Source organism: Taudactylus pleione, unplaced genomic scaffold (assembly GCF_031769625.1).
Source record: "Taudactylus pleione unplaced genomic scaffold, aTauple2 ptg000541l, whole genome shotgun sequence".
Classification (NCBI taxonomy): domain Eukaryota; kingdom Metazoa; phylum Chordata; class Amphibia; order Anura; family Myobatrachidae; genus Taudactylus; species Taudactylus pleione.
The window spans coordinates 1,410,588-1,431,024 of record NW_028284943.1 but is presented as its reverse complement, the minus strand read 5'-3'; the positions used below and the strand labels follow the sequence as shown (position 1 = coordinate 1,431,024).

General features: G+C 45.2%; 1 protein-coding gene across 1 annotated transcript in view; it reads left to right on the top strand.

The window, feature by feature from the left end:
* Positions 1-20,437, top strand: part of HPCA (hippocalcin) — a 39,480-nt gene that overhangs the window by 11,143 nt on the left and 7,900 nt on the right. The window contains exon 2 of the mRNA XM_088451208.1: positions 19,869-20,249. Coding sequence (XP_088307334.1) covers positions 19,872-20,249 — 378 coding nt within the window. The 5' untranslated portion in view covers positions 19,869-19,871. The remainder of the gene's footprint in view (positions 1-19,868; positions 20,250-20,437) is intronic.

The window sequence follows — 20,437 nt, the reverse complement described above, 5'->3', positions numbered from 1 at the left end:
AACCTTACTCTGCCCTGATTTAAGGGCTGGATTCAGAGATTGTTAATGCAACAGCAGGAATAGGCAAATGCTAATCTCAGCCTTCCCTTTGTTCTCTACTGTCTGTGGAGAGTACGAGTGCTGAGAGGAAGCGGTATGAAATACCGCCGGCCGCATGGCCAGGAGTTCGAATCCCGGTAGCGGCAGGCAGACAAATGAAGAAATCCCGGTAGCGGCAGCCCGACAGCTCTGGAAATCCCGATCATCTGTAGGTGAGTACTTACTAACCTAACCTAACCCTCCTTAGGGGTGCCTAACCCTAACCTCCCCACCCCCCCGTGCCTAACCCTAACCCCCCCCTTCCCCGGGGGGGGTGCCTAACCCTAACCTCCCCTAACCATAACCTCCCCCCGGGGGTGCCTAACCCTAACCCTCCCTCCCCCTAGCCTAACCCTCCCCCCCCCCCCCCCTGCGCGGCTGTCCGCTCGTGGCACCCGACATCCCTTCGATCGGGAGACCGGCGTCGGAAAAATGACAGGTGTCTAGATTTAGACGCCTGTCATTTAACCCTCGCCGGGATAAAGCAGTCGGGAAGCCAGCTGTCGGGCTTACGTCAGCCGGCTTACCGATTGCATCCCCGCTGATACGCCCACTTTCAGGCTCTGTGCATTTGCGATGGAGACTGTAAACACTCCAACATTGATGCCACATTGATTACACCATCAACATTTGCGATAGCCTAGGATCTCACTCTCCACTAATCCAAATAAACATGGCCTCTGAAGCCGTGGATTTGTGATTGGGAAACGCTGTGGCGTTTCCGGACACGTTAGTAAAACTCCCATAACACGCCATGAAATGGCCCCTTTTTGCCACTTTAGGTCACCTCCCAGTTTCCACCCTAAAGCGTCCAGGGATCGCAAACCTCTTCTCAAATGTTATTGATACCGTACGCAATTACGATCGGTATTGCACAAATCAGGTCGTGCGTCAGCAGTAAGGGATTTCTGGATTTTCCGCCCATGTGCAGTAGCAAAACATCGCTCAACTTTGTAAATATCGGGGCTGTGTCATTAAAGGAGGTTATTATGGAGTATTTAATAATATACCCCATAATATGGGGTACTTAATAATATACCCCATAATATCCTAGTGTTCTCTTTAGTTCTGGTGGCAGGCAGGGCGCCGGACCTCGAACAAGGGCACGCACGCGTCCAAAAAGGGGCGTGGTCAATGAAAAGGGACGTGTCTTTATGACGCGTCCCCTTTTCATCACTCTTGGGGGCAGGCCCGGCACTTACGGACATGCCGGGCAGCCCCCAAGCGCCACGGTCACTGTGAATGGATGCCGGGCGCATGTGCCCGGCATCAATTCATCAGGGGTTGACCGCTGCTCTGCCCTTTTCACCACCCGCGGGACACTGTGGCCCGCGGGTGCAGGACAGAACCCGCAGTCTAGCCTGAACACTAATATCCTTCTTGAATGTATTGTGTGTCCAGGTTCTATAATATTATACAATTATGTTGTCTTGTTGATTTAGCAAACGTATTTCCCAATTTTAATTGATATTAATGTTTATATTTCGCCACTATATTCTGCAATGCTTTATGATAGGGGACAGTAGTGGCGTCACAAAGGGGGTGCGGGCCGCATCCGGGTGTCACTCGCCGAGGGGTGACACCAAGGTGCAGACTACCCCTCAGTGACAGGAGCTGGGTGCTATACTGTATAATAAGTGCAGCACCCGGCTCCTGACAACTGTAAGGGGGCTGGCCTCCACTGCACATGGCAGTCCGCACCTCTGACACCTCCCCTGCCCCCCAGTAATAACGGGACCGCGGAGGTTTGGGCGCAAGGCTACGCCCCTTCACATGTGGCCATGCCCCTGTCCATGAAGCCACGCCCCTTGTTTGGTGCTGCATGCATATCGTCCCTCCCCACATCGGGTGACACTGCGGGGAGGGATGCCACTGGGGGACAGCAGTGTTTTCCCCAGAAATTTTTTCCAGCCAGATGGCATTAAGAAGTAGCCCGGTGGGGGCAGTGTAATACTTTGCAATAATGAAAAATTTAAAATCCTTATATTGATTTGAACTCGAGATTAACAATTTTAAATAAATTAAATATTTTTGAAAGACTTTCAGATCTTTCCCACTTGCTGACCGGACACAGATATTATTGAGTCCAGCAATGCACGCCGAGACCCAACGCTGTATGCTGAGGACATAGTACATGTCTGCACCCTGATTCAGCAGCTTAATGCAGATTCCCGATGGTCGGGAATCTGCGCAGGTGCTGGACCCATATTGCATATGTGCAGTACGGGTCCTGCGTGATCACACGCAGAGTGGCAGCAGACTGTCAGTGATTGACAATGTGTTGCCGTTTGTTGGCGGGAGGGGGCTGGCGACGGCCTCAGTTTCCTGAAATGGAGGCGTGACGCGGCCTTTGGGGGGGAGGGAAGAGGCCAGGATCTCTTATGGCTGATGAAGATTTCCTTGCTTCATTCTTGTATCTGCGATGGCCAGCTTGTGTGACCCCATGGGTCACTTAGCCGGCTGATGTTATCGCAGATTATGCAATGCTGCGTCCTTGGAAGGAGCTCGGATAAGTAATGCATGCAAGAGGCATGATGCCTCCTGCTGTATTACCATAATTGCAAGGACGGAATTGTTAAGCTGCTTGCATGCAGCTTTCCAATTCCGTCCTATGCGGAATCGGGCCCAATGTGTGCCCTTTCTGCAACATTCCCGCCGTCTGGGGGTGATATCTCTTACTGTGCCTGTCGCTGTAATGTAAGCGCAGAGCAGCTCTGATTTTGGCTGTCAGATCCCTGGATCAGGATACTGCCGGGTGGCATGTTAAAGAAAGCAGAGAGAAGCGCCCGTGAAATTGATCTCGGAGAACACTGGAAAAGCAGTCCAGAAATCAGTGCAGTGTTCATTTTTCAATTAGTGGCTCATCTACATGGACTACAGTGAAGAATGGATTCGATTCATGGACAGATCATTAATTAGTTCTAATTTTGGCTATTTCTTTTTTTTCAATCTAGAATAACCATAGGTGTTATCAAGGTCATAGGGCCTGATGCCAAGATATACACAATGCGAGTGATTGTTTGCCATTGCGCATTCGCGAATACCACTCTGCGCACATGCAGCGATTGTATTGCAATCATGCTCGCACAGAGGATTCATTCACAAAGTGAGTGACAGTCAGCATTTGGGGGAGGTAAAGGAGACTGGTTATTACACAAATAATGGGGGAGGTTCAATTTAGCGTAAAGTTCTGCAGTGTGTTATGGTCCTAAAACATCAGTTCACCTCAGAGATATGAGCAAAAGCAGGCAGTGTTACAGTACCGTAATATCTAGACGTGTGCAGAAGCACATCGCTCAAGCCTCCTACAGGGCCTGGCGCTTAATTGTATCTCCTCCAAAAAAGCTGGCCAGCCAAATTACAGTGAGGAAATGTGATTAGTGGTATATGATCCAGTCACACAACAATGTTGGATTGAGGGTCCGAGGGTTTCTTGAGTATGAATGGAAAACAAATAAGCATGAGTGAATTGTGTAGAGGGAGAGGGGTAATCGGGAGTAGTTCCGTGCAAAGAGGTGAGCGTCCTGACCCCGGCCGCGGGCAGCAACATATACAGTGCATCCGGAAAGTATTCAGTGCTTCACTATTTCCACATTTTGTTATGTTACAGCCTTATTCCAAAATGGAATAAATTCATTTTTGTCCTCAAAATTCTACACACAATACCCCATAATGACAACGTGTAAAAAGTTTTTTTGAGATTTTTGCAAATTTAATTAAAATAAAAAACTAAGAAATCACATATACATAAGTATTCACAACCTTTGCTTAATACTTTGTTGATGCACCTTTGGCAGCAATTACAGCCTCAAGTATTTTTGAATATGATGCCACAAGCTTGTCACACCTATCTTTGGGCAGTTTTGCCCATTCCTCTTTGCAGCACCTCTCAAGCTCCATCAGGTTGGATGGGAAGCGTCGGTGCACAGCCATTTTCAGATCTCTCCAGAGTTGTTCAATCGGATTCAAGTCTGGGCTCTTTCTGGGCCACTCAAGGACATTTATATTGTTAGGGATGGGCCACGGGTGTGGCTCTTTTGCTTAGGAGCTAGTCCAGGTTGCGGCTGAATGGGTGTGGGGAGAGATTAGTACTACTGAGAGGCAGAAGTGCACCAAGTGACAGTATATTTCACCCCTACACTCAATGTGGGTTTAACCTGCCAGCAGTGTTGTAAATTTGTGTATAGAGAGTACAGTAAATTACATGACATTTTTGATGATGGGATGTAAATACAAAGTATTTTGTTTGCAGCCCTCAGCGGTTTTCTAAACCGTGTGTAGTGGAGCTAAATCTATAAGAAGGTTATCAGTAATAAGGATTGTCTATCACACAATAATATGAACAGACATATAAAAAAAAATCTGAGAAAAATGACCAGGGATTGCCCATTCCGTTTGACAGTACAGTGCTTTTGAAGGTATCGGAAGCACAAGAGGAAACTGTTCATGGAAAAACTTGACACCTTGGGAAAGATTTATCAAATTTTGGGGAAAGTGGAGAGAGCTAAATCACCAATTACTGTATCAGCTTCTGTCATTTTTGTTTTTCTAGCACAGCCTGTAAAATGACAGTTAGAAGCAGCTGGGTTGGTACTTTATCTCTTTCCAAGTTTTGATAAATCTCCCCCTATGAGCATACAACCAGAAGAATTATAATGAAAACGGGTTTCAAACCAGATATTAGGGGAAATGTAATAGCCTGCGACTTGCAGGCATTGCCAAGATCCCAGCGAGTCTGCCTAAAGTTTTAAACTGGCAACCATTTAAAAGGCAAAACCAGGTAGATTTTTTTTCCCAAAAAATCCCCAAAACTGTCTTTTTTTTTTTTTTTTTTTTTAATTTATTAACTTGTGTACATAATTCCTATAAACCTGATTAAGTATAATTTTAATAACAAACATGCAAATTAATAAAATTATACTGAACCAGGGGTTAATTTAAAAAAATTCCATCATCTTGATTTTCAGGACCGTTTTGGAAAAAATAATACCCTGTAAAGTATTTTATTCTAAGAAACACTCATGACTCACTGGGGGAATTCAATTCAGAGTGATGATTAATAGCCGTGGGAGGGAGTTCCCGCAGCTATTCAATTCAATGCGCTGTGTGCCTTGTCGGGAAGCAGGTAAGTCAGAGAATGCCGGTTCTCGCGACTTAACCTGGGTGTTAGGGTGCGGTAACCGGCATTCTCTGACTAAAGTGCTGGGCGCGCGGCTGTTAGCACCGCGCTAAACCGGCAAACAGCTGCATGCCCAGAACTTTTGTCGTATTTCTCCTCGCATCCCTAGGGGGGTGCGAGAAGAAATCCTTTGCCCACACAAACAGCACGTTGTATTGAATAGCTGCAGGAGCTCCCTCCCCCAGCTATTCTACATCGCACTGAATTGAATTCCCCCCCACTGTTGTCTGTGTGGGGGAGAGAGCAGGGGGAGGTGGGGCTGCTGCAATGCAGCCAGCCCAGGCTGGTGGTTGATCTTATTAGGATTGCCGATTGCAGCCGCCACCGCGGTAGTGACTATAGCCAGGGGGAGAGAAGGTAAGCCGTAGCTTCCCTGAGTCCGGGCTGCAGGAAGATTGTCTTCCTGCAGCTGCGGATGGGCGATCCTTTTAGTACCCTTCCGTACTCCGGCAGCAGGAGGTTGCTGTGGCAACCAGAGAGGTGGCCGGGCGGGCTGAGTCTGGAGGCTGCTGGAAAATTACTTTTCAGCAGATGCTGAAGGTGTTTCTGACACTGTTGCATCAGATGCGACCATGTCACGGAAAGCCCAGGCAACTGGTTAAATGATTGCCACACACGCTATTACATGTGTGCAGAACATCATAAAAGATTTAAGTATGTACAGGGGCGTGGTGAGGATGGAGCTGGTGGAGCTCACGCTCCGGGCGCCAGGTTGGTTGGAGGACGCCGTTCTGGGCGCATTAATACTATTTTTTTTTTTTCATACAGTTAACAGACCCCAGCGGACAGTTCTCTTATCCCCAGCAGATTATAGCAGAAGTGACAGGGAAGCGTTGCAAGATCCCCCCCCCCCCCCCCCCTATCATCCATTCAGAATACATAGCCGGCAAGAGGGCGCATTCCATTGGTCGACACATTACCTGCCTTCTTTCCGTTCCCACAGTTGATTGAGTGCACTGATTGACTGGCTGCTGTGTGCCTTATCGCTCTCCCACCTCAGTCAATAGCGTCTCAGGGGCTGTGCTCTTGCCGCTAAAGGAAGGTCCTGGTTTCTTCTGTGTCATGACTTCTTGCACCTGGTGCAGGTCCAAATCTGCGTTCCAGTGTGTCTCCACCGGGCACTAGTGTGTGTCATAGGTTAGTGTGAGTCTAGATAACTACTTACACAGTGTACCATATATAATTGGTCACTATACAATCATTTCTAAACTTGTGGCTATGGCCTGGGTCACATTTCCTTTTATAACAATGCATTTTATTTTTATTTTTTAAAATTTTCATGTAATTTTCTGCCTACATTACAGGTTGTGTGGGATTAACGTATTTTACAAGGTTATTCCACCACTTATCTGTCTCAATATATAATTAAATTGTCTCGTTACTCCCCATACTGTTGAAAGTTTTAGAGGTGTTGCGCCACATATTGTTGAAGATGAAACATTTTAAGTGTACTTTATTTCTTATATATCCTACAGAGCTGTATAATTTTGGTTGGTATGTATAGATGCAGAAAGTACTGTGCTAGCCTGTTTGTATATGTGTTTATCTAAAACTAGTAGTTTATACCAGTCAGTCGGGTGGCTAGTCTCTCTACCTCTCTTCTCCCGTCTCTTACTCTATCCCTGTCTTTTTCCATCTCTCTCTCTGCCCTGTCTTGCAACAATTTCTGTCTGCCTCCCTCCCTCTCTTTCTGTCTTTCCCCTGTGTGTCTCTACCCCTCTTTCATGTTCCTACTATCTCACTTTCTGCCCTTTTCTCTTGTTTCTCTCCCTCTTTTCCCTGGGATGTGTGGCCTCACAGCCCTATATCACAGGCATATAACCACTCGCCCAGCTCATTCACTGCTGCTCTTCCATGGCTCACTCACTTTGCCGGTGGCCTCTTGTGCTTGATTGATGCTTGCTGGACAAGGCTTGAAGTTTATGGGTTGCCATCCCCACGGGGCACCACTGCCTGGGTCCTATTGAGACTTACTGTTATCTTCATGCTGTCGCATAGACTTTAGGGGTCCTACCCTGCTCTTCCATGCTCCTAGTGTTGCTGAGATGGGGTTTACTCTCTGGGTCCTCTGTGGTGTGCAGGGGATTGTAGCGGCTCCCTCTTTTTCTTCAGTGTGTGAAGGCATAGCTCACTATACAGAGAGCGGGCAGAGGGAGGAGGAACATCTGCCTCTCATTGGGCATGTAAGGGACAGATATTTTAGCCAATTATATAGATTTTGACTAAGGAATGCTATGTGTGGGGAAGGGGGGTGCCTTAGCATGCACATGCTATTGGCGCCATAGGTTCACACTCTTCCTCTGAGTATATAGCAGCAAGCCACTAGGGAATCCACTAGAAGTAAATGAACAGGTAAAGTAAGAGGAAAAAATCAGGGATAAAGGAAAAGGAAGGAAAAAAGACGCTGGGGATATACTAGGCAGTAGTACAGCAATACTTACCTTCCACTGAGACAATAGTTTTCCTTTGCTGCTGCTATTTTGGTCAGTAACAGACGGGAACTAAAAAAAGCCCATTCTTAAGTAACAACAATGGAGTATTTAAAGTATGTGTAATATAATATATTTATCCCCAAAATTAACAATTTTCGATCAAGTCCATTAGCGATAAAGAATATTGCCATCAATTTAACCACATTTATAGCAATTAGAATCAGGGGAGTCCTCTTTGCGAAACATTATATAAACTGGGGCTATATTAGGCCCTATGTAAGATCTTCTAATGCATTTCGGCATATGATGTGAAAACTGTTTATTTAATCATACACAAGCTGGTACAATTGTAGATAGTTCTAATGTGGGGAATATTTCTCTCCACTTGGCCAGACCACCTGTGATCTAAATCTATAGCTTATCTAGTCAGGGAATAGATGTAGGACATAGAGAATATATCTGAGGGTCTACGGTACTATGCACCATCCAATCCACACTGCTTATCATTATTAGTCAGTGTGCATAAAGAAATGCTCTCCTAGGAGTAACTTTACTAAGCTCTGTGTTTGTCCGAGATTGTAAAAATGGCAAAATACTTCCGTGAATGCAAATGCGGGAATTTAAGCAAAAATGGGTGTATTTTCTGTATTCTTAGAGGTGAACATGGGCGAATCCGAAGTTAAAATGCACCAGAAAATACAACTACATCTACAAACATACATCTCTTCTCTGGTAAATGACGGAGACTGGGTGGTTTCCGTCAGTTGCCAGGCCACCTGCTAATCGCAGGCCGCTCGAGAGTAAGGGGCCGCTTTTGGCTGTAAGCCGCATGGCTGTCAATCAACGGCCACTTACTCTAGAGTGGCCGCTGACTGGCTGGCGGCCCGGCAAATAAAGTAACCGACAAGAGCTCTGTCATTTACCAGGGAAGAGATCTCTTCAGTGTCCGTGGTCGGGTAACTCCTTTTTTTTTTCTTTTGCTATGGCCGGGACTCTACTGGAGAAGAGGACCGACCTGCGCCAGGAGGTATGTGAGTATTTATTTATTTATGGAAAACCTTGTATGACTACTGGACAAGGGGACCGATCACTGGGGAGAAGGTAAGTATGTGTGTGTTTAGTGTGTAATATAATTTTACTGTGGTTTTTTACTATTGTTTTTTACAGTGGGGGTTCCTATGCAAGCCTCCTGCTGGCACTTGTAGTTCCACAAGTGCCAAAGGGCAGTCACTTTGACACCTGTAGTCCCACTGTAAAAACAATAGTAGCCATATATTATTCACACTCACCGGCCAGGGGTGCAGGGAAGAGCCCGGGCTTCAGACTAGGCCAGAGGTGCTCAGGATAGGGCGGACCCCCTTATTGGGGGGTTCCCCACCTCCCCTGAGATCCCTGGGCTGACTAGTTTGGGGTGTTAATGCTTTATCTGGGGTGGCTTTACACCTTGTCTAGTTTGAGTCCGGTGCTGGTTTTAAAAATATGGGGCCCCCCACGCCATATTTTCCCCGTATTTTTAAAACCAGGACTGGCTCACAGAGCCCAGTGTTGGTTTATTAAATATAGGGGAACCCCTACACGTGTTGTGCGCCATATTTTTAGAGGAGCCCAGGGCTGGTTATGTTTGAGGGGGGAACCCCGCATCTTTTTTTAGTTTTTTAAATTATCCCTTTCTTTTATTCTTTATTACACACAAGCAGCCTGCATGTATCTCACTGATATGTGCAGGCTGCTTGTTCGGGAGTGTTATGCTGGCCATACACTAGCATGATTTCGGGCCGATTGCCTGATTTTAGACGCGTCGTACGATGAATTGTGTTGAAAACGTGTAGTATTTAGGTAGGATACGATCCGATGCTCGCTCCCGCCGCTCTTAAAACGTATCGTATGATCAGATGTGCAGCCCATATTATCTATCATAAGCATATGCGGATCGTGCCGTGTATTTGTGTATGCGATGCATCGTGCGTCCGACCGGCGTCATTTGAGTTACATTTTGAAGAAGTGTGTGTTCTTTCAATGACCTTCCCTCCTAAGCTGCAGATCGATCGTATCATGAGATCGTATATACATCGTTTGTCAATAGTACGGCCGGGACTGCCAGGGCGCTGCCAGAGAGTTCAAGGGAAAACTTATGATGAATCGCATCTTATGCTGGTCGTACTAGTGTATGGCCAGCATTAGGCTAGGTTAGGGAAACAAGGGGATGAAATACAGGTAGGAATAATCACATACACCATCTGAAAACACGATTCTGACAAACACTGGAGCTTAGTAAATTCCCGTATTACCAAAAAAAAAAAAAAAACCCCTGTGAATGTTTGTGCCTATATGTGTTTAATCTCAGACAAACACGAGCCAGGCAAGATTCTTAGTAAATTTACCCCTTACTGGGAAGGGTAGAATAATCCTTTAAGGGCAGGAACAGTGACTGAGAGTTTCAAACTAGAGTATATACTATACAAAAAAGTATACATATTGGGCCTGATTCAGACCCGCTCGCGAGCGCTGAGCGCTTGCAAGCGGGACGATGGTGCCCAAGTGCGCATGCGCGAGACCCGAATAACGACGGCCTAGCCGTCATTAAGGGGCTCGCACCAAAGGGGGCGTGCTGTTGATGGTGATTGACAGCACGCCCCCTTTAGTGATGTCAGTGGGAGTGCTTTTGGCTCTGATAGAACCAAAAGCACTCCTGGGCTTGCAGCAGCGAGACCCTACCGCAGGGTCTCGTCGCAAGCCCGATGGTCGCGATGGTCTTGACCATCGCGACCATCATTTTGGCCGCTCGCAACAGCTATGCGAGCGGCCAGGAGGCCGCTCCAAAAAGGAGCAGGGACGGCCCTGATTCAGAGCGAGCGCTCTGTCAGAGCGTCCGGCTCTGAATCAGGGCCATTGTTCATATACTATATGCTATAAAAACTTTTATCAGTCTTGAATAATTAGTTTTCACCAGTGGCCTTGATGGGTGGGTGGTGCTTGAATGACTTTATGGAACCAAGGGTGCTACAGCCCAAAAACGTTCGCTAAACACTGGTTTACATGATTTTTTTTCTAGGCAATATAAACACATGTATAGTTGGCTTAAAATGAACCCCTATTTGTAGAGGGTTTACCAGTGTTAACTGTTGTCTTGATAAAAAGTAACAATAAAAATGTTAACTTTATTAAGGTAGCACTTACATTGTATAATTAGCATAATGCTCTATATTTAGATACTCTGGATATTGCAGAATTCTTCTGCTTACTATGCTTCTTGTTCCAGTCAGGATGATAATTGACAGCTCAGTGAAAGTTGGATTGCTGCCAGATTTGCTGCCTTTTTTATACATAAACTTTGCAACTCATCTGTGAAACATGTTGAATATGTAACACAATAAATAAATTGATCAGCCATGAATGCATCTCCTCCATTATTTAGAGTCTATTCAATTAGATGCAAATTAGTCATGGCCAGGAGTAAGTGCAGCTATATGCTGCACTTACGGTACCAACGTACTCGCACATTTTTGTTTGTAGCCCCACGAGTACGAGGCGGGATTGGGCCACGAGGGGGGCGAGTTGCGGTTACAACGGCAGCTCACCCCCCTCGCATCTAATTAAAGTGACCCCTGTTGTCTATTGCTGAAATATTTTGCTGGTTTATATATTACCAGTTATTTATATAGTGCACACATATACCACAGCACTTTACAGAGAATATATGCCCATTCACATCAGTCCCTGCCCCAGTGGAGCTTACAATCTATATTCCCTACCACATGCTCACACACATACACACTAGGGTTAATTCTTGATGAGAGCAAATTAACCTATGACACCTGTGGCATTTTCACCTGTTTGGTGACAGAGGTATCTGATTAAAGATCTGCTGTTGTAAGAAAGTAGCGTTCACCACTCACCAGAACCGGGCAAACGTGAACATACTGTAAGATATGGAAGAACATACTGTAAGTAAGATATGGAAGAACATACTGTAAGTAAGATCTGGAAGACTTCGATTTTTGGTATGTATTGGAGAAACCAGAAAGCAATCTTTCCACATTGTAGTGAAGTAAAAACAAAATGCGTTTAGAATGAGCAAAACTGCTCCGATTACGCTGTTTTAAATGTGAATATACCCAAAATGCATTGGTCAGCTGATAAGAGCTAAAGTGGCAAAGGTCCAGCAACATTGTCACACTTGGAGGGGTATTCAATATGGGAGCGAAAAGTCCGTGCTGGACTTTGCGCTCCACATCGGAGATTTTCCTGGGATTAAGTATCGGGCGCGCGCCCGCTTTATCACCTTAATCAATTTAAAAGCTACGAAAACAGGACCCGGCGAAGTAGGATCGGCGAAAAAAAATGAAATTTTCCTGGAATAAATTGTAGGACCCCCCTAAAGCTGTAAAAAATGGGGGATCACTATGGGTACCCCCCGTTTTAGCCTGCAAATGAAAGTTGGGGTTTTAAATAGCGGCTGCAGGTGTTTTTTTTCCCGACATTGAAGAAGTGTTGCAGAAGAGCACTTAGGTTTTTTGTTTTTTTTCGTTTTTTTTCGTTTTTTACCCATCAAATTTGGGGTACATGAAAATGGGTACTAGCATATATTTAAGTCCCTAACCTAAAGTCTTTATTTAAAAATTCTGCAAATATGCACCTGCCGCTAATAACCTATTCTAGAAAACACCTGCCGCATATTTGCAGAATAGCCCTGAACCTATTTCCCTTTTGAACACTTTTTTTCCCATTTTTTTTTCCACCCCAAATTTTAAATAATTTTTTTGGGGTGTCCCTATTTTATTTTTTTTTAACTTTTTTTGACACAGTTTATTTTAAAATGTAATTCCCAGGGGTGCAGGCTATTTTTTTTAAGCCTGCACCCCTAAACCCCAATTCTGCACTTATTTTCGCCACCTATTCAGTGGTGGAAAGTTATCCCCGTTTTTTTTCAAAGACTTTTCGAACCTGCGAAAAGTCTTTGAAATTGAATACGGTGTAAAACCAAAACCAGCGAAAATGATGTCATCGGTGCGAAATTATCGCAAAAACTGACTTTTCGCTCCAAATTGAATTGCCCTGTTGGTAGGCAAAATGGATGGAACTGCTGGAGAAAGCACACAAAGTACATCCCTGGGCTATGGAAATATCTGAGCACTGATCGTTCACACTACAGCTCGCGCTATAGTTTTGATTTGTTTTTATGGTCATTGTAATAATTTACAAACAAGCTAATGTTGAGTACCCTGTGGTGATAGAATGGCAAAAAAGAAGCACTAAACAGAGATGTTCCAGTTTGAGCAGCTCCTGAGTAAATCTGGACTAAGGGCCTGATTCACAACCGATCGCAACTGCGATTACGTACTGAATCGGCTGATTGTTGCGTTCTGCATACACATCGCAGTGCGCGTAGACTCCACTGCGATCGTAACTGTGATAGCAGTGACCACACAGACCCATCGCAGAGTGATTTACAGGAAGTACCGTTTGGAGGTGGTGACGGGGGGGTGGTCAGCAAAACGCAGGCGTGCCAGTGTGTTTGAACGCCGTTACAGGGCTGTGCATAAATTAGCCACTGCAATGCCGTATGCATCTTGGACTTTCACTGCGTGCGATGAGGTTAGCAATTTCTGAGTAAGGTCAGACCTTGTGCAAGTGTAAGTGAGGCTGCGATGGTACTCGATGTTATCGATGGTTTCGCAGTCTTGCTAAGTATTACAGATGTGTGTAAGGCACAGGTTCTCAAACTCTGTCCTCAGGGCCCCAAACAGTGCATGTTTTCCAGGTATCCTTACAGAATTGCAAGTGAAATAATTAGCTCCACCTGTAGATCTTTTAAAATGTGTTAGTGAGTAATGAACACACCTGTGCACCTGCTGGGTGACCTGGAAAAAGTGAACTGTGTGGGGTCCTGAGGACCGAGTTTGAGAACCACTGGTGTAAGGTAAAGGGGGCCTCCTTATGTTAGGCTGCGATGGCATTGCGATTGCAATCATTAGCATATCTTTGCGTGAGACTGCATTATCGCTATTGTGATCGCAATAGCGATCCTTACTGAATCAGGCCCTAAGTGCTGGAATACTGCTTAAATATACAGTACCATTCATAAATGTACAGTACCAACAAAAGTCCAGGAATGATGATGTTCGTCCATGCAAGATGACGTTTTGCCTCTTTCTGAGTTCCGTTTTTTTTGAGGGAAAAATCCGAACTCAACGTGCAAACTCGAACCTATCCGAGCCTGCACATCCCTAGTTTTAACCAATTTGTCTGAACAACCATTTTTGTCTGTTTTCAGTGTTTGTGAGCAAATGGACATTGTCATTAGCTCCCATACATTACCAGGTTTTCATTCCAACCAGCCAGAATGGACAGATATCTGACAGAAAATTGTATAGTGGATGCCCAGCTTAAGAATAGTGTTTGACTGAATCGTGTTTTCTGATGGTCTATGGCATCTTAATTGATCGTGTGTGAGTTGAGTTGTATTTGGCTGAAATAAAAAAACCTGCAAAGTAATGTGTTGTGCAGAATCTGTGTGATCTGTGCAGGTTTCTGTATGCTATAGCTTTTCATAAAGGGTTATAAAAAATTGTGTGGGTTCCCATCTTCCCCAAAAAAGCATAACCTCTGAGCCCGTCCTCGTACAGGAAAATGGGGTGGAAAACCGATGTGGGATTGCCATCTTGCCCCCCTCCAGTCTGTTCTCAATGCCGCAGGTAGACTTTTCTTCCTCTTCCGACGTTCCACTTCTGTTGCTCCCCTCTGCCAAAACCTGCACTGGCTCCCATTCCCCTACAGAATCCTCTTCAAACTCCTCACCTTCACATACAAGGCCCTTTCTAACTCCACTGCTCCCTACATCTCCAACCTCATCTCCTTACATACTCCCTCCCGCTCACTTCGGTCTGCCAATGACTGTTACCTCTCCTCCACCCTGGTTACTTCATCTCATGCTCGTATCCAAGATTTTGCCCGTGCAGCCCCCCTCCACTGGAATCCCTCGCTCGATTAGGCTCTCCCCGACCTTGCAGAGCTTCAAACGTGCACTGAAAACCCACCTGTTCATCAAAGCATACCCTTCCACCACATAACCATATTACCAGGTCTCTGTCCTGCCCGCCTCAGCCATCTCTACCTTGCTTACTTCCTGCACTCAGGTCCTCCTCTACACACTCATGCCTCATGTCATCTGTCTGTCTCCCCCCCCTCCCCTAGATTGTAAGCTCCTAGGAGCAGGGTCCTCCTCCCCACTGTCTCACAGCCTTCTTCTCTAGCACTTCTATGACAGCCTTCACCTTCAGAGCTGTACTGTGTATGGAGAATTGTGTTGCTAATTGTTACTTGTGTTCTGTTTATACTTTGGTTACTGTATTGTAATGTTCTGTGTACCCTTTACTGTATGTACGGCGCTGCGGACCACTTGTGGCGCCTTATAAATAAAATATAATAATAATAATTCCCCTATAACCAGCATCGGACTAAACTAGCGCAGGTATTTTCTAAGGATAAAAAAAGAGAGAGAGACCGAGTAGCGAAAAATGAGAGGAAAACAAAGAATTCGAAAATCAGCCAACCACAAACCAGAGGGCGGAAAAGCAGAGCACTGGTAAGGCGTCCAGTGTACCCTGTGGCATCAGAGAAAATAATTTTACAGGTACAAAAATTCCAATTTCTCATTCAACCATGGAGGATGCTCCAAATCTATCCTCACAGGAGGGAATGCTCTGAAGCAGCTCACAACGCCTTACGTCTGAAACTAGCATCTCTGGTTGCAAGTGTGTAAAATGTATATACTGTAATTCAGCTAAAGTATGCAGACAACCAGGTGCTAAAGTGATGCCGATCCCGGCACCATGATAGTGGTTTTCTTAGACCAACGTGTAATGGGAGGATCCACAGGTTGATGACTCTAAGCTTCAGAAAATATATCTTCCAACTGTGGAGAAGAAGGAAAAGTCACCACCTGTCTTTTCTTATGCTTGAAAAGAAAAGAATCCCAACGTCTGGGTGCTCCGAGTCCTGAATATGGAGGACCTGCTTAACTGCCCCAGTGGAGCCTCTTCCTTCATAGGATCCAACTTCCTGTATATTAACAGAATCTTCATCCAAAATAGGGGATGATTTCTGAATCTTTCAAAATGTCCTCTTCTGCTGAGAAGAGATCGGCGGTAGAAGCTTTCCATGATCTACGGATTGCAGGCAGCTAATGTTTGTGTGTCCTCTGCAAGGAGGAGGAGACCGGGAACCAGACCCTGAACCAAACAAGCCAAATCCTGGGAACAGACAGTCTCTGTAGACACTAATCTAATCCAGTCTTAATAGATAGCAGGAGTGAGCAGCCGAAATAGTAAAACATGCATTAGAGAGTTTTGCTTTAATGTGTATGCTTACTCTAAATGTAAGAGTTGCTTCCCCCAGCGGAGTTTCCCTTCCCAGACATAGTTTTAAAAACTGAAGGGTAACAAAAATACACTACTCTGCAGAAATGTAACCCCTCACAGAGCTAGCAAAGAACTAAAACTAAACTAGAGCGGTGGTGGGTAGGAGCATTTAAACAATCCCAAGGAGGCAGAAATGATGTGTTATAGCTCCATCCAGTGTCTGAGGCGGGAAGAATTGGTGGGTTTGGCCAGCAGGGAGGTCCATTCGAGGGGAGGAGAATACATGGATTGACCCTCTCGCCAAGGCCTCCATAAAGAGGGCAATCACTAATCCAAAAGGTCTGCCTCCTGTGCCCCCATCTACCCAACAGGGGTTGTCTCAACATCCGCCGCTAGCCTGATTCCTGAAATTGAATAATGGGACCAGTTGCAACTTAACTAGAGGATCTGTCAGAGATGGGAGGCTACTTACCCGGCCAAGCTAGTGTCTGGTGGTAAGTCGGGACTCCACTGCGCAATGGAGCTCAGGAATCCTGGATTCTGGCCTGTGATGGAACGCATTAACCGCATCCTCAAAGGCTGTCTGGGCGAAGAGAAAGTAAAAACACACATGGGTACTCAGAAAAAATGTAGCTAGTCAGGGCATGGAGGAGGAGAAGTCACTTTTATTATTTCTTAAAGTGCCAGGCTCTTCCACCACTGCCTATACCGCACTGTGGCCCTGATTCAGACCCGCTCGCTGCCACAGGCAGCTCGCAGGGTCTGTGGGCAGGTTTTTTTTTTTCTCCTGGCGCTCGCAAAACTGTGGAAGACCTCCCACAGGTGTTGTGAGCGGCCTGGAGACCATCGCGATTATCGCGACCATCGGCCTTGAGACAAGACCCTGTGGTAGGGTAGGGTCCTAAGGGAACGCCTGCGTTTGTGCAGCCACCCCCCCTATCCGCCTACAAAACTGGGCGAGCTGTCACGCACCATCGACAGCCGCCCCATCTTGCAGCGAGCCCCGTAGCGAATGAACTGCAGTCGCTCGGCAGGGCTCGCGCATGCACACGCCGGACACGGCGCATGCGCAGTGGCCAAACATCGAGCCGACTGCGAGCTCTGTGCGCTCACGAGCGGCTCTGAATCAGGCCCTGTGTCCCCCATGGTTGAAGGAGAGATCCATTTAGAAAAAATAAAAATGCCTCTGGCTGAATTAAAAGCCATTATCGGTTAATATCATTCTGCATCAGTTACATGTTTTAGATCTAGTTGTATAGAGTGTGTTTGGTATTTTTTATAGTCATTTTGGAAATATGGTCAGCTTTATTGGATTGATTCTTACAAAGAAGAAATGGAAATATTTGGATCCAGTTCTGTATAATTTGATATTCAGAAGTCCTGTCAATCTGAAGATGTTTTTATAGTGCAAATTAAGGATTTTTTTTTTTTTGTATTCCTGCCTGTTACGCGCTCATTATTCAGGATTTGCACTGTGGCCTTCGGCTTGTGAAGTAACATTCCTGTTTAGTACATTTAGATTTACTTTTCATCGCTCCATTATTATATTTGACCTAGACTTGCTCCTTTATATCCCTGCACCTATTTGTAGACTTCCATTCTTAAGGGGTCTATTCAGCAATGATTTTTTTACATAAAAAATACGGAAACTATGATTTCTGTATTTTTTTTTATGTAAATCTCCTATTCAGCAATGGGATAATGGAGAAGATAATTAATGAATCTTCTCCATTAATTCCCTGCTCGCAGAGTACCGCACTGTAGGGATCAGCCATTGATCTCTACAGTGCTTTAATAATTTTTACTATTCAGCAAAGCAAAAAGTGTTAAATCACTCTAAAAATATTTACTTTATATAACACCATCTCAGAATGGCGTTATATGAAGAAAATACTTAATTATCCCAAAAACTGCAGGGACAGAGGGAAATTTTCCCATAAGTCCCTGCAGCATCTTGTAACACCGCTCAGTCTCTGCTTTTCGGTGACCGTTGACACGTAAATCCAACTAGAGCATGTTAAACCTGCCGAAAGTGATTGACGAGTATACAGGATTTATGCTAGCCTGTAAACATGAATATTTATGGGCGATTATATTTAACATTTATATATAAATGTTAAATATAAAAACACATAAATATACATGTATATAGGCTAGTATAAAGCCTGTATACACATGTCAATCAATTTGGACAGGCTGGAGATGTACTTACCACGTCGGCGGTCACCGCAAGCAGGGACAGAGACTATCCCCAAGCGCATGATTGAGCATCCCAAAAACAATTCCTTCTGTGACATCGCAGGGACAGTGTGTTACCGCAGCCGCTGTCCCTGCACAAAATATTGCTGAATAGCAGCAATAAATTATCACAGTTGATAAAAACTTGTGACGATGTTGCCCGATTAATATTCTGGGCAACATAGTCACTCTTGCTGAATAGACCCCTAAATATGTTAAGTTATGTACATTGTTGCTCACAGTAATGCTGGGCATACACTGCCAGATAAAATGTCTGTCAGACCGACAGACATTTTATCTGGCCGGCTGCCAGCCGCAGATGTCCGCGGCATACACTGTGAGAGAAATCTCACAGTGTATAGCCCGACATCCGCGCTCCGCCCCCGGGGGAGGAGACATTTCCCTGTTCCTTCCGTAGGAAGGAACACAGGAAATGTCTGTCTGTCGGCTGCTCTGGGCATACACTGCCCGATGCGGCCGACAGATTACCGGGTAATATCGCATCGGACGGGCATGCTGGACAATCCAGCATGCCCGACTGAGCAATATTTAACCCTCGGTCGCCCCCCCCACGCTACAATTATCGCAGCGATCCGCCTATATCGGGCGGATCGTCCCGATAATTGTAGCGTGTATGGCCAGCATAAGTGAGAAGCTACTACCGCCCCTCTCCCTTATCAATATCCATAAAGGGAAAACTGTTTGTTTAATGTTAAACAGGAACTAAAGTTTCTATGAGGTTTACACACATGCCCGGTAAATGACCCTATTTTAAGACCAAGGGTCTGAATCAGTGTTGCATGCAATTTGGGCACATCTGCGGCCCCATTGCGTGCTTGTAAATAAATGCAGATCTCCACATCTATGTGGCCGCATCACTAATAGTCACCTGCTTATAAAAGTATGAAGAATATTCAGGCTGTGACGCATGCACAGTTGCTAATAATCTGGAGATCTGTCTGCCAAGTGGACTTGCGTGCAACTTTGAATCAGCCCCCTAGGGTCCAAAGGTCAGTGGAGCTTTCTTCATGAGGTACAAGGGTAGGACTGAGTATGAGGCTAGGACTGAGGATTGATGTTACACTTGCATTGTGAATACAATCTTGATACAAAACCTTCCACTTATGCTCTTGTTTCAAAGTTCACATGTCTTCAAAGGGGCGATCCACCATCTAGACCATTAATAGTTCTTGCAGGCTAGCCTTAGGGGTAGATTTACTAAGCGTTGGGTTTACAAAGCCACCAATGATGCTAAAGAAGCATTAGTTACTAATGCCCTTTGAAATCCATTGGTCAAAGCCGCTGATCATCTGTGGCTTTGTAAACAAGACGTTTATTAATCAACCCCTTACTGTACCATGACTTGTTGCAGTCTAGCTACAAATAATTTTAAAATTAAAAATAAAGAATGAATTTAATGTACCATGTGCCTCACCTTCTAGTTAACCAGAACAATGAAATCTTGCTTCCTAGCCTCTGTTTGGCCTGTCCTAGCTCTCACATTCTTTCCTTTAGTCTCATTATGTTCTAATGTGATGGTACCTAAAATGTGTCTATTTTTTTATTATGTGACTTATATAGGCAATGGGAAAGCAGAACAGCAAGCTCCGTCCAGAGATGCTGCAAGACTTGCGTGAGAATACAGAGTTCTCGGATCATGAGCTGCAGGAGTGGTATAAAGGCTTCCTGAAGGACTGTCCTTCCGGCATTCTTAATGTGGAAGAGTTCAAGAAGATCTATGCCAACTTCTTCCCATATGGAGATGCCTCTAAGTTTGCTGAGCATGTTTTCCGTACATTTGACACAAATGGTGATGGGACTATAGATTTCCGGGAGTTTATCATTGCTCTGAGTGTCACATCAAGGGGGAAGTTAGAGCAGAAACTGAAGTGGGCGTTCAGTATGTACGACCTAGATGGGAATGGCTACATCAGCCGCGAGGAGATGCTGGAGATAGTACAGGTAAACGGGGAAAGGAAGCCTTTGGGTGTGTGCACACTAACATACAATGTGATTTCCCAGATTTTCAGATTTGTAATATCCAAAGAAAAATCTTAAATAATGATACATTTAATTCTTTGTGGAATTGGACTGTGCAATACATCTGGGTGCACTTTATATCTGCCCGGTTATGTTGCTATTTTCAGTTG